Source organism: Nilaparvata lugens, chromosome 14, assembly GCF_014356525.2.
Source record: "Nilaparvata lugens isolate BPH chromosome 14, ASM1435652v1, whole genome shotgun sequence".
Lineage (NCBI taxonomy): Eukaryota > Metazoa > Arthropoda > Insecta > Hemiptera > Delphacidae > Nilaparvata > Nilaparvata lugens.
The window spans coordinates 1,213,714-1,228,702 of NC_052517.1; the positions used below are offsets into that span (position 1 = coordinate 1,213,714).

General features: G+C 35.7%; 1 protein-coding gene across 1 annotated transcript in view; it reads left to right on the plus strand.

The window, feature by feature from the left end:
- Positions 1–14,989, plus strand: part of LOC111057335 (formin-like protein) — a gene marked incomplete at its 5' end in the record, with an annotated part of 66,348 nt that overhangs the window by 20,294 nt on the left and 31,065 nt on the right. Inside the window, 3 exons of the mRNA XM_039441130.1 lie at positions 1,058–1,229; positions 10,026–10,289; positions 12,775–12,903. Coding sequence (XP_039297064.1) covers positions 1,058–1,229; positions 10,026–10,289; positions 12,775–12,903 — 565 coding nt within the window. The remainder of the gene's footprint in view (positions 1–1,057; positions 1,230–10,025; positions 10,290–12,774; positions 12,904–14,989) is intronic.

Consider the following 14,989-nt stretch of genomic DNA (forward strand, 5'->3'; position numbering starts at 1 on the left):
AGAATACTGCGTGAGGTCTACTGTTCACAGAACTACTAGTTGTCCTCTGATTCCGCTTCATTACTCTCATTAGTAGTCCCGTGTGCTTTCTTGAAGACAATTCTAGCTGGTAGCTCCAACTTATCTATTACTTTGCACATCACATTTTCTGCAATTATTGAATGTGAATCAGTGATCAAGTACTTGTATTTATTGTATTATTCCCAATGGTTCATTTGATGGAACTCAACTTGCTCACAAGCTGTATACAGACTTACTTGAGTTACATATAATTCAATAATTATTGAACATACGATTTTTTGGCGTCTTTTCAAATCCTATTAGATTGAACACAACTTGGCCAACGTATGATGCGTTTGTCAAGTCCCATTCAATCTCGTAGAATTTATAAGGACGGCTAGCAAATGTACGTAAAACAAAGCCGTAGTGCGTTCGTGTGACGTCAGCACAGGTGGGGCTCCTACACCATTAGAAACTCTAGCTGATATAGATCAGCTGAAATCAACGAATTTCTATTGGTGTAGGAGCCCTACCTGTGCTGACGTCACATGAATGCACTACGGCTTTGTTTACGGAGGTAGTGGCTTTACACACCACGTACATTTGACTAAATTTGTACTTGTCATCGATAGTAATGTGTGTGTTTATCCAATCACTGTATGCTACTATTGGTTTACAGCTGGAAGTGTGTTCAAGTAACCACACTGGTCCACCAATATATTGCTCCGAGTGGAAACCTTTAACAATAGACCACGAAAATGTCGAAATTCAATAACAATATGTGACCACTGAAGGTTCTCTAGAATTTCTACCAGTCCATCTACTGTTTTCGGCTCATTTCTTCAACCCCAATTATTAAGTATTTGCATCTCGAGGTACTAGATCCTTTTGAGATGGTCAAATATCATATAGTATAAATAATGTTTATGCCCCCACATGTATGCCTCTGATAAATTCTTGAATGAAAAGCTCTCTTCGAATGAACTTCTTATAAGCTAGTTAATAGTAGAGTAGTTTTGAATGTGGTCCAGTAGTAATTTTTCTTATATGTTTGCAGGACAAAAGCGCTGGTTTTGGAGTTGTTGGCAGCGATTTGTCTGGTGAAAGGCGGCCATGAAATAATTTTGTGCGCATTTGACAAATTCAAAGACACCTGTCATGAAGAGAAACGATTCCAGACACTCATGGACTATTTCATCAACTATGAAGTCTTCCATGTAGAATTTATGGTGAGTTGAATGATTCAGTTTTTTATTTAAGCTATTTCGACTCTTCACAGAATTATTATCAAACTTGATTGAAACAAACTTGGAAAAATTGATTGGGCACTGCTACTTCAATCAGAACTATTCCTGGGAATATTATACTACTAGCCGTCAGGCTCGCTTCGCTCGCCATATCCGTCTAGCCAGGGGGCTCTGCCCCCTGGACCCCCGATTGGATCGTCCAAGAATGAGATCTGCAGGCTCGCTTCTCTCGCCTGCATTTTTCATTTTTCATTTGAGCATTTTTATCATATGTTAGGGCGATCCAGTCGGGGGTCCAGACTAAACGTCTGGCTAAACGGATTTGGCGAGCGAAGCGAGCCTGACGGCTAGTAGTATAATATTCCCAGGAATAGTTCTGATTGAAGTAGCAGTGCCCAATCAATTTTTCCGCGATAAATGCATTTCTATCTTCAATTTGGTGCCAACCTAACAAAGTCAACTCAACTTAATGCCAACCTGACAAAATTATTAATTTAGTTACCAGTTAACAACTGTTTCGAATAGGTACTCTCTCTAGATTATAGTTCTATATTATCATGGAAATTTTTAAATTATAATTAAGAGAATATACATGCTAAAAGACGAACTTTAAACCCTTAAAAACCACCCTTAGAGTTAAAATATTGCCAACAGATTTCTTAGTGCGCCTCTAAAGGGCCAACTGAACATACCTACCAAATTTGAACGTTTTTGGTCCGGTAGATTTTTAGTTCTGCGAGTGAGTGAGTGAGTCAGTCAGTCAGTGAGTGCCATTTCGCTTTTATATATATATATATATATATATATATAATATATATATATATATATATATGATAACAGATTTTATAGCTTGACTTGGATGGCTAACTCAAATATATAGAATAGACAGAAGTATTCCATGTCGAGTTCATGGTGTATATAGCTGTTATATAGCTAATTACTTATATAGTCAGCACTCCTCATTCCATTATTGTTGATGTAGCATAGTTGTAGTGGAAGGTAACATTGTATTTAGTAGTCAGTTCCAAGCTAGCGGACATAGCGAACGGAGCTCTATCGCGAGATATAAAATTATTGTAATATGTGGTTAACAAATAATTCATTTTTTAAAAAGACTATTTGATTAATTGCAATCTTAACTGGCGCAGTCGGTAGGACACTTCAAAAACGAGAATTTGGTTTTTCGGTTTTAACCGTTAATGAAGTGTTCATGAACTTACGAAAAAGTTGTATCAGTCACCTAACATCGGGACTTAAATAAGTGAACAATCATCAAAATAACTTCGTAACAAATTAAATAAGTTGGTGAACTATTATATTATTAAAATTCGTGAGTGTTAATTGCAAAATTATATTCTTACTCAGTCACCTAATATCGGGACATGTGTGAAAAATTATAAAATAAGTGAACAGTATAGTAAAGTGTTAACAATACCGTATTTCATCTACAAATTGAATCAAGAAAAAGCAACAGACTTTCAATATCAGGACAACCAAGGACCTTCATCATCTAAGGACTACTACGGACTTCAACTTCTAAAGACTACTACGGACTTCAACTTCTAAGGACTTCCACCTTTGAAGACTTTCAACCCGGGACTGTGACAAGATGAACTCGATTTTAGTATTGTGAGTAACAAACTTTTGTGATTTACAAACTTGGATAATATTAATTTTACTTACTATTTTCGTATTTCTTTTTCTTGTAATTTTATCTATAACTAAGAGCCATGAATTCCAACAATGATAAAGCAACCAATCCCCAAACTGTACCTACCCTTAAGAAAGAATTCTTGGACATGATCCCTGAGTATTCAGGAGAGCCTACTATGCTAAATCGTTTTATTTCAATTTGTGACAAACTTGTAGCGAAATTTTACGTAACTGCCAATCCAGATGATTTCCAAAACGAATACTTGTATTCTACTATTCTTGCTCGTATTAAAAGCCCAGCTCTTGACATTGTTACTAGTTCTAACACTTATGCATGGCCTGACGTAAGAAAAGTTTTGATCAATAGTTACATGGACAAGAGAGATTGCTTCACTCTCAATCTTGAAATGGCTGAACTAAAACAAGAATCAGGTGAATCACCCTTTTCATTCTATGAACGAATCCAAAAACTTCTGAATTTACAGATCTCGTATTTCCGAAACAAACAACCTACAATATCAGAAGTCATGTGTCAGTATGTAAATGGATTAGCACTTAGAGTATTGCTAAGAGGATTAAGAGAGCCTCTCGGGTCTCTCATGAGAACCAAAAATCCCAGTTCGTTGGACAGTGCTCTAAACATGCTATCCAACGACTTCCAGTTCAAATTTGGTTTCTTTCAAGACCACTCTAATTTGAAAAAGCCTAACACTCAAATCCAACACAAAAGTAATCCCAGCTATCAAATGCAAAACTATCCTCAGAGACAACAGTTCTATCACACTCAAAATCAGAAAGGTCAATTCTTTCAAAACAAAAATCAACACTTCAAAAACGAGAATAATTTCGATAAAAATGTGATTGACTTCGTGAAAGAATATTTAGTGCCTAATGTTAGATATAGCTTGTATTTTGAAAATGAATTCTATGAAAGATTTGCTTCAGTGATTGCCAAAAATTTTAAATTTTCAAAACTCATACTTGTACGATGTAAAGTTAAAGTACTTGATGTAACACATGAAGATGACAGAATAGAAACTATTGATAATTATCATATTGGAAAAACGAATCACAGAGGTATACAAGAAACGTACGATAAGATAAGAAGAAAATACTATTGGCCCAACATGAAAAATTATATTCAAAATGTTATTAACAAATGTGAGATATGTCTCAAAACAAAGTACGAACGAAATCCACTTAATTTAGAAATGAACTTGACACCGACAGCTACAAGGCCGCTTCAAATCATTCACACGGACAGTATAACATTTGAGAAAAAGAAATTTCTCACGATCATTGATAGTTTTTCAAGATACGCACAATGCTATCCAATAACAAGTTGTAACAGTGTTGAGGTAGCAGACAAATTGCTTAGTTTCTTTTCCCACCATGGTATCCCTCAAACTATAGTTGCCGACAATGGATGTGAATTCAATAATGGCTTAGTAAAGGAATTGACAGAATTGCACAAAATCAAAATGCACTGGATAAGTACTCACATCCGCCTTCAAATGGCTTAGCCGAACGTTTTCATTCTACGATAATTGAGCACATCAGAATATTCAATAATCGCGACGAGTTCAAAACAGAAACAATTGAAAGTAAAGTAAAGTACGCCGTAATGCTTATAACAATAGCATTCACTCGGTACAAAACTGACACCTTTGGAAGTTTTATACGGACACATAGAATCTAATCCTATTCTCGAAATTGACATTCAGAACAGATTTATTAACGAATATGTTAATAATCACAAAGAAAAAACTAAACGACTATTTGACCATATACAGGAAATAACCAAAGTAGAAAAGAACATGTCATCAACGAAAGGAACAAAGATCGAGAAGAACTACCAGAAATCCCAAAAGAAGTTTATGTGAGGAATGTACAAAAACAAAGTAAAACAAAAAATAAATTCAACAAAGAAACTCTCCTATCAGTGAATCGAGAACTTAAAACTGCCAAAATAAATCCCCGACATCATAACACTAGAGAGAAAATTCATTTATCCAAGATAAAAAGACCTAGAAAGTTTAAGAAACTGAACAAGATCAAACTAATGAGAGAACTGAACAAGTAACAACCGATCCTAATTCAAATCCTGTTCTTCCAGGTTCCTCCTCTGCCTAATGAGTATGGCGAATCATTCTTCTAAAGCTGAAGAATTCAGGAATATAAGTAGTAATCTAGGAATAATTGCAGCAGATTTAGGCTCTGCAAAGTTAGAGATTTCAAAACACACTTTCATCCACTATTATGAACTAGAAAGTATTTTTGATCATGTTGATAATTTGAATATCTATTATGATAAGGTATCTGAGAATATTAGAAATAAGATTCCAATAATGGAAAATGTAGAATATATAACTGATAATGGTAGTAAAGCAAGAGATATAGTAAACTATTTGAAATTTATTAATCATACTAGGAATGTAATAGAAGATAAGTTAGATATCATAAGTGTGACTAATGATAAGAGATCTAAAAGAGGACTAGTGAATGGCATAGGAGCCGCAATAAAATTTATTACTGGAAATTTGGACTCGTATGATGGTGAAAGATACGATTATTTACTTGAACATTTGAAAACTAATCAAAACAGTTTGATTGATCAAATATCAGCCCAATATTCATTGAGTTCAGAACTTATTGCTGAATTTAATCAGACGTTGAACATTGTTAATTATAATTTTAATGAGTTGGAGAATAATTTAAATTTGTAAATGATAAGCTTAGCGACTATGTAGAACTAGAAAAATTTAGAGATTTGCTGAACCAGTTGAATATTTTATATAACATTGTATTAAGTTTGATCCAAGACATTGAAAACTCTTTAACATTTTGCAAATTGAAAGTTTTACATCCTAGCATTATTTCAACTAAAGAATTGTTTTATCAGATAACCAAGATTGCTGGTTACTATCAGAATAAATTACCATTGAAACCTGAATTGAAAAATATGTGGGAATTCGAAAATTTGATAAATGTAAACTGTAAACTAACGTCTAAAGAAATCATTTACTTCTTGAACTTACCAATCGTAGATGAATCAAATTATAACTTATACAAGTTGTTTTCTGTACCTAGTATGTTTCAAAATGGATATGTAACTATTATTCCTAAGGTCAGATACTTACTGAAGTCAACGATAATTATAATAAGAAAGAAATATCAATTGAAGGTCTAACTAGTGAATGCACTAGAAAAACAAGTTCAAATTTTATTTGTTCTGTAGAAAGTTTATGTAATGACAAATTGAAATGTGAAAAAGAAATTATTGAATCAGGAACTACATCAAACTGTAATATAGTAAGATGAAAATAGGTAATAGTATTGTAAAATGGATTCCAGAATTGAATAGCTATTTGTGTATCTTTCCAAATGAAGAAAACATAAAAATTGACAAGCAAGCAGAAACGATAACAAAATCTGTAAAAGGAGTTTATTTAATTAATAGCAACAACAATACATATATTATAATGGTAAAATACTTAATCATTTGTCTGAATCAAAATATCGACCTAAGTTATTGAACCTAGCCAACATTATCAATAGTATGAATGAAGACCAAGAACCAGAATTCACAATAATTTAGAACATCTTAATTTTAATCCGATTGCTGTTAACAAGTACACCCCCATAAGGGAAGAAAGTATTTTCACTACAAACATAAGTTTTTGGACAATTATTTTGTATGTAATCTTTATTCTAATGTCAATTGTTCTATTGTATTGTTATCTAAGTAGAAAAGTTTCACCCAATGTAAACATTGTTAACAACCCTACCCCCGAAGTTCTTTTAGGGATGGAGGAGTTATATAGCTAATTACTTATATAGTCAGCACTCCTCATTCCATTATTGTTGATGTAGCATAGTTGTAGTGGAAGGTAACATTGTATTTAGTAGTCAGTTCCAAGCTAGCGGACATAGCGAACGGAGCTCTATCGCGAGATATAAAATATTGTAATATGTGGTTACAAATAAATTCATTTTTTAAAAAGACTATTTGATTAATTGCAATCTTAACTTATATATATATATATATATATATATATATATATATTATATATATATATGATAACAGATTTTATAGCTTGACTTGGATGGCTAACTCAAATATATAGAATAGACAGAAGTATTCCATGTCGAGTTCATGGTGAGTTGATATATTCTTTATTCTCTATTGATTGATATAATAAGTATACATCATATAAATGATAGGGAGAGGAAAAATAAGGTAACCTTGTGCTATTGCTCTCCCCAATTTAGATATGGTTACACATAGTCCGAAATAGGTTAAGTCTTGTAGCTCTTCACTTCGCAAAATTTTCAGACCACTAATATGTTCACAAAGTAAATTTTCAAATTTAGATGCTTCAAAACAAAAAATAGAACAGATATTTCACATTATTATCACTCGAATAGAGAAGATTCATATATTAAAGAAATAATTTTAAAAAAGAACCGAAAAAAACAAACTTAATTCTAGAAGCACAGCACAGCTTGGGTACGCGACTAGGTGCCACCCAGACTACTTGTCCCCTTTTAAAACCGGTTTTTAGGGGACAAGTAGACCTGAGCCATACCCGTCTACTTGTCTCCTCTCTGAAGAGGTGACAATTAGTCGGGGGGGGGGGGGACACCCTGACGCCAGAGTGCGAGGTGTCAAGTTGTCGTTTACGGTCATGACTAGTTGGCACCTTTGGTCCAGTCGGGGTGACAACTTGACGGCAATGGTAAATTTTTAGGAGGGTACAAGTAGTCGTCTACGGTCACGACAACCTATCCCCTCGACTCTACTCCACAACAAATCACCATTCTAGCTGGCTCTTCATTTGAATGTTGGAAAATGAAGCCTAACTATCAAGTTCTATATATGAAAAGGCATTAAGATTCCTAATATTGATATCTATATATATAAAAGCGAAATGGCACTCACTCACTGACTGACTCACTCACTCACTCACTCACTCACTCACTCACTCACTCACTCGCAGAACTAAAAATCTACCGGACCAAAAACGTTCAAATTTAGTAGGTATGTTCAGTTGGCCCTTTAGAGGCGCACTAAGAAATCTTTTGGCAATATTTTAACTCTAAGGGTTGTTTTTAAGGGTTTAAATTTGTCTTTTAGCATGTATATTCTTCTTCTCCCAATCTCTTAATTATAATAGGTATTGAAATTTCCATATCATATGTTACTATAGAACTATAATCTAGATAGAGTACCTCTTCGAAACAGTTGTTAACTGGCAACTAAATTAATAATTTTGTCAGGTTGACATTAAGTTGAGTTGACTTTGTTAGGTTGGCATCAAGTTGAAGATTTAAATGCATTTATCGCGAAAAAATTGATTCGGCACTGCTACTTCAATCCTGGGAATATTATATTACAAGCCGTCAGACTCGCTTCACTCGCCATATCCGTTTAGCCAGACGTTTAGTCTGGACCCCCGACTGGATTGTCCTAACATATGATAAAAATGCTCAAATGAAAAATACAGGTGAGCGAAGCGAGCCTGCTGATCTCATCCCTGGACGATCCAGTCGGGGGTCCAGGGGGCGGAGCTCCCTGGGTAGACGGATATGGCGAGCGAAGCGAGCCTGACGGCTAGTAATAAGATATTTTCAACATCATGTCTTTGTGAGAGAGCCTTTTCAACCATGGTGCAATCAAGAATAAGTAATAGAAACAGACTGTATAGAAACAAGTGTATATAAATAATTATTTATCCTCATATTATTTACCAGACCTCATGTAATACCTCAGTTGATAACCAGACTGATAGCTACATCTGCCATATCATTGTTGGATGATAATTTGACTGTCCTAGCATTAGGCTCAATTTACTCGTAAACGGTGCGTCTGACGGGAAAATATAACTGGACAAAATGTGTTTAGAATTGTGTTCAACATCTGGTTCAGTCATCAAAAGGGCTTATTATTCATTTTTTTCTGTTTTCAACCAACTCGAAAAAAATTGTCCTAAAAATCTGGTGTGGTACACTCATATAACTTTCCTCGTTCATTGAACTGTAAGCCTCATTCTTAAACGAGAATAATCTAGGGGAATAACATAATGACGATTGGCGGCAACATATTTGCAACTACGATCAGACTACTGTATATGTGTATAAATAATTTTTTTTCAGAGTACTTTTTCCTTTGTTTAAATTGTGAAATTCGATGATTTTTTTAAAAGTCGTCAAAACAGCTGTTCTACAGATTAAATATCTCGACTATGACTGTTCTTTTTATAAACCTACTTCATGCACGAGAAGGAGGTGACAAAGTCCATTCAAGATATTGTCCATGTATATCTCAAGGATGGGGTGGACCCCCATTAGTTTCCCAGGAAAAAGACTTATGCCCGTTGATAGAGCTGATGAATAACTAACTATACAGGGTAAGAATTTGAAAAAAAAATCGGTCAAGTCATTTTTGAGAATATCGTGAAAAAATGTTTTTTTAGTAATTATCCGTCATTTTTCTCAAGTATATTACGGAGCTCCTGCAATTTTCCCAGAAATGGAACTCATGTCAGTTGATAGGGCTTATAAATAGCTATCCATGGTATAAATTTGAAGAAAATCGTTAGAGCCGTTTTCGAGAAAACCGTGAAGAACATGGTTTTTTAGTCATTATCCATCATTTTTCTCAAGAATATTACGGAGCTCCTGGAATTTTCCCAGAAATGAGACTCATGTCAGTTGATAGGGCTTATAAATAGCTATCCATGGTATGAATTTGAAGAAAATCGTTAGAGCCGTTTTTATGAATTGTTTACATTGTTTTCCATAGGAGATTGTGTCTATTCCAGCGGGAGCGCAGCGGGAGGTTAGGTTAGGTTAGGTTAGGTTAGGTTAGGTTATTATTATAGGTTATTATATTATATTACAGGTTATTATATTATAGGTTATTATTCATCATTTTGATGAATAATAATTTACATCCTTCTGAAATAGACACAATCTGAAAGTTTTCTATCCGATGATGACAGTAGACGTTGGCTTCAGAGGCTAGACTTCCCAGCGTGTCTATTCTATAACTGGTCTAAGAAACTTGTAGTCTAATAGGTTTAATTGTAATTAAAGTAATGAACGTTTGTCTGTTTGTAACAGGTAGCCTGCGTGCAGTTCGTGAACATAGTCGTGCACTCAGTGGAGGACATGAACTACCGCGTGCACCTACAGTACGAGTTGACGCAATTGGGGTTGGACGCCTACCTGGAGCGACTGCGACACAACACCGAGTCGGAGGAGCTGAGGGTGCAGATCCTCGCCTACCTGGACAACGTGTTCGACGTGGCCGCCCTCATGGAGGACAGCGAGACCAAGACGGCGGCGCTCGAGAAGGTCGCCGAACTGGAGGATGAGTTGGGTCAGGTGAGCACACATTTCGAACGACCCTTGTAAATGTCGGTATTTGTTGGATGGCCCTTGTGTAAGGACCTAAATCCAAAAAGCATCTTGTGTATCTTTTCGGATGCAACATATTGCTTTTGAGAAGATGGAAACAGAGCATCTGTTGCTCATGGAAAGATACATTGAAGTTCTTTGTCTATCTTTTCGGATGCAAAATATTGCTTTCGAGAAGATACAAAAGAGATTCTGTTGCTTATGGAAAGATACATTGAAGCTTCTTGTGTATCTTTTCGGATGCAACATGTTGCTTTTGAGAAGATGGAAACAGAGCATCTGTTGCTCATGGAAAGATACATTGAAGCTTCTTGTGTATCTTTTCGGACGCAACACGTTGGTTTTGGAAGACACAAAAGAGAGTCTGTTGCTTATGGAAAGATACATTGAAGCTTCTTGTGTATCTTTTTGGATGCAACACGTTGGTTTTGGAAGACACAAAAGAGAATCTGTTGCTTATGGAAAGATACATTGAAGCTCCTTGTGCATCTTTTCGGATGCAACATGTTGCTTTTGAGAAGATACAAAAAGCATCTGTTGCTTATGGTAAGATACATTGAAGCTTCTTGTGTATCTTTTTGGATGCAAGACGTTGGTTTTGGAAGACACAAAAGAGAATCTGTTGCTTATGGAAAGATACATTGAAGCTTCTTGTGTATCTTTTTGGATGCAACACGTTGGTTTTGGAAGACACAAAAAAGCATCTGTTGCTTATGGTAATATACATTGAAGCTTCTTGTGTATCTTTTCGGATGCAACACGTTGCTTTTGGAAGACACAAAAGAGAATCGGTTGCTTATGGAAAGATACATTGAAGCTCCTTCTGTATCTTTTCGGATGCAACATGTTGCTTTTGAGAAGATGGAAACAGAGCATCTGTTGCTCATGGAAAGATACATTGAAGCTCCTTGTGTATCTTTTCGGATGCAACATGTTGCTTTTGAGAAGATACAAAAGAGCATCTGTTGCTTATGTAAAGATACATTTTCGAAAATGTTGGATGTATTTGTTTGGGTAGTATTGTAGTCTAGTGGGCCTCCGCCTATAGGCAAAGCTACAGCACCCGGACTGTAACTGGCTTCAGTGACCAGCCTGAGATCCTCCCGATCAGCTGACTCTATGATGTGACTGTAAGCTATCTGCTCTCTTAATACATTGTCTTGGTAAAGTGAAATCTCTCTTAACGGACACCTCCAAATAACGGACACTTCTCAATAATGGACAAATTCTTATTCTCCGCCATTTCTTCATAAGAGGCTTTTACATCATTATCTCTAAATGGCGGACTCTCCCTATAACGGTTAACGGACACTTAAAAGGGACAAATTTGTGAAATATCGGACACCAAAAAAGCGGTGAAATTTGAAAGAGCTCTTATAAGAACGAATGAGAATAAAACTGAATAACGGATGTAAATACAGTACCTATGTACTATGTAGTATGTACTGTATAGAGTTCTATTTATATAATGTATACATTTAAAGCCACTTCACGCAACAAGAGAGATGAAAGAAAGAAAGAACAGTACTGTATTGAAGCTACAACAACAGATTCTGTTGATGAAAACCGAATGAGAATAAAACCGAATAACGGATGTAAATACAGTACCTATGTACTATGTAGTATGTACTGTATAGAGTTCTATTTATATAATGCATACATTTAAAGCCACTTCACGCAACAAGAGAGATGAAAGAAAGAAAGAAAGAAAGAACAGTACTGTATTGAAGCTACAACAACAGATTCTGTTGATGAAAACATTGTTTTACAGTGGTGAAGAAAACTAGAAGATTGATGTGAAGGCTTTGAACAAAAGAACATTTTCAACTGTGATGAGACTGGTCTATTTTTCAGAGCTTTACCGGACAAAACTATGTGTTTAAATGGTGAAAATTGTAGTGGGGGAAAATTTCTAAGGAAAGATTAACAGTTCTGTTGACTGTAAATATGATAGGTGAATTTGAAGAGCCATTTATAATTGGGAAAGCTGCCAAACCAAGATGTTTCTAGGGTGTTGACATAGATCAATTGAATGTTCAATGGCATTTTTATAAACGAGTCATATCTTTCGATTTCATAGAAAGATGAAGAGGCAAAATAGAAGGGTGTGTCTATTTTTCTTGACAGTTTACCAAGCTAAAAAGGTCACCTTTTTAAATAATAGTGGAAGATACACACTATGACTCTGTTATGGTCGGGGTTACCTTCTCTATATCAAAAAGTTGATGAACACAAGTTCTCGATAGTGGAAAACTCTGTATAGCCGTCATTTTACAGTATATACAGTCGTGTTTGTGACTGTTCTAATAAATAAATAAATAAATAAATAAATAAATTTTACTAATCCCCAGAGGTGTCCGCTATTGGGAGATTTCACTGTATTATTAATTGTTTAGTATTATTGATTTATGGATTTTTTCTATGATTAATGAATTTATTTGTGATGTTTCAGGCCCACGACAGGCTGTCTGAAATCGAGCGAGAAAGCCTGGCTCAAATCGCCAACCTGGAGACTGCCCTGGCCCAGGCGAGATGCGAGCGAGACGAGTTGGCCGAAGGCAGGCGACAAATCGAAGAAGAAGTCAGTTGAATTCATTAAATTAATCAATGAAAGTCTATAATTTGTCACAATTTAGAGTAAAATCCATCAACTTTATAAATAACATAGGTTGTTATGGGAGCGTTCACACATGAGCGAGGAAATGAATTGCATTGGTTGTTATAGGAGTGTTCACACATGAGCAAGGAAATGGATTACATTGGTTGTTATGGGAGTGTTCACACATGAGCAAGGAAATTAATTACATTGGTTGTTATGGGAGTGTTCACACATGAACGAGGAAATGAATTGCATTGTTTGTTATAGGAGTGTTCATACATGAGCGAGGAAATGAATTGCATTGGTTGTTATAGGAGTGTTCACACATGAGCAAGGAAATGAATTACATTGGTTGTTATGGGAGTGTTCATACAAGAGCGAAGAAATGAATAACATTGGTTGTTATGGGAGTGTTCACACATGAGCGAGGAAATGAATTGCATTGTTTGTTATAGGAGTGTTCATACATGAGCGAGGAAATGAATTACATTGGTTGTTATGGGAATGTTCACACAAGAGCGAAGAAATGAATTACATTGGTTTTTATGGGAGTGTTCACACATGAGCGAGGAAATGAATTACATTGGTTGTTATGGAAGTGTTCACACTTGAACGAGGAAATGAATTGCATTGGTTGTTATGGGAGTATTCATGGGCAGGCAACTTTGCGGAGCTAGAAAAGGATAGCGCTATCTGATTTGTGGAATGATAGACAAGGATAGCAACAGCAATGTTAATCAAATACTGCCATTATAACGTGGACCTCACTATAGCTTAGACCAGCTGTTATAGAATAGACACGCTGGGAAGTCTAGCCTCTGAAGCCAACATCTACTGCCATATCGCCATATCGTGACGTCATCATCGGATAGAAAACTTTTCTGTAGTTTGTTTACAATGTTTTCTCCATAGCAGATTGTGTCTATTTCAGACTAGCCGTCAGGCTCGCTTCGCTCGTTATATCCGTCTAGCCAGGGGGCTCCGCCCCCTGGACCCCCGACTGGTTCGTCCAAGAGTGAGATCAGCAGGCTCGCTTCGCTCGCCTGCATTTTTCATTTGGGCATTTTTATCATATGTTAGGACAATCCAGTCGGGGGTCCAGACTAAACGGATTCTGATTCATAGTTTCAGATTGAAGATTTGGTGTTGAAATTGAAGTGAACATAACCTACATAATATTTGGACGATTTGTGACAAAATCAGGAAATTGAAGAAGTTTTGGGCAATAGCCTGTTTTTTCTTTTCCGACTATTGTATTGTTCGCTCTATCTAATAAATAAATAAATAAATAAATAAATAAATAATCTGCTAAGGAAAAGAATGTAAACAAACTCTACAGAAAAGTTTTATATCCGATGTTGACGTCACGATATGGCGATATGGCAGTAGATGTTGGCTTCATCGACTTTCAGTACGAATATACGATGGGGCGTGTCTATTCTATAACTGGTCTAAGGACTATCGGCTTGAGTTATAAGTGACATTAGCAACAAACGGTACTTTACCATGGCATATCACCATAAATTATATACAGTATTATAACAAAATGATCTTTACAGTATCTTTTATACTATGATCCTGTATATATTTTCTTGTGCCTTTCTGTACTGTTTTCATTTATCATTTTATGAATTACTAGCCCCCTGGACCCCCGACTGGATTATCCAAGAATGAAATCAGCAGGCTCGCTTCGCTCGCCTGCATTTTTCATTTGAGCATTTTTATCATATGTTAGGACAATCCAGTCGGGGGTCCAGACTAAACGGCTGGCTAAACGGATATGGCGAGCGAAGCGAGCTTGACTGCTAGTAATATAATACTCCCAGGATTGAAGTAGCAGTGCTTAATCAATTTTTCCGCGATAAATGCATTTAAATCTTCAACTTGGTGCCAACCTAACAAAGTCAACTCAACTTAATGCCAACCTGACAAAATTATTAATTTAGTTGCCAGTTAACAACTGTTTCGAAGAGGTACTCTATCTAGATTATAGTTCTATAGTAACATATGATATGGAAATTTCAATTATAATTAAGAGATTGGGATTGTAGAAGAAGAATATACATGC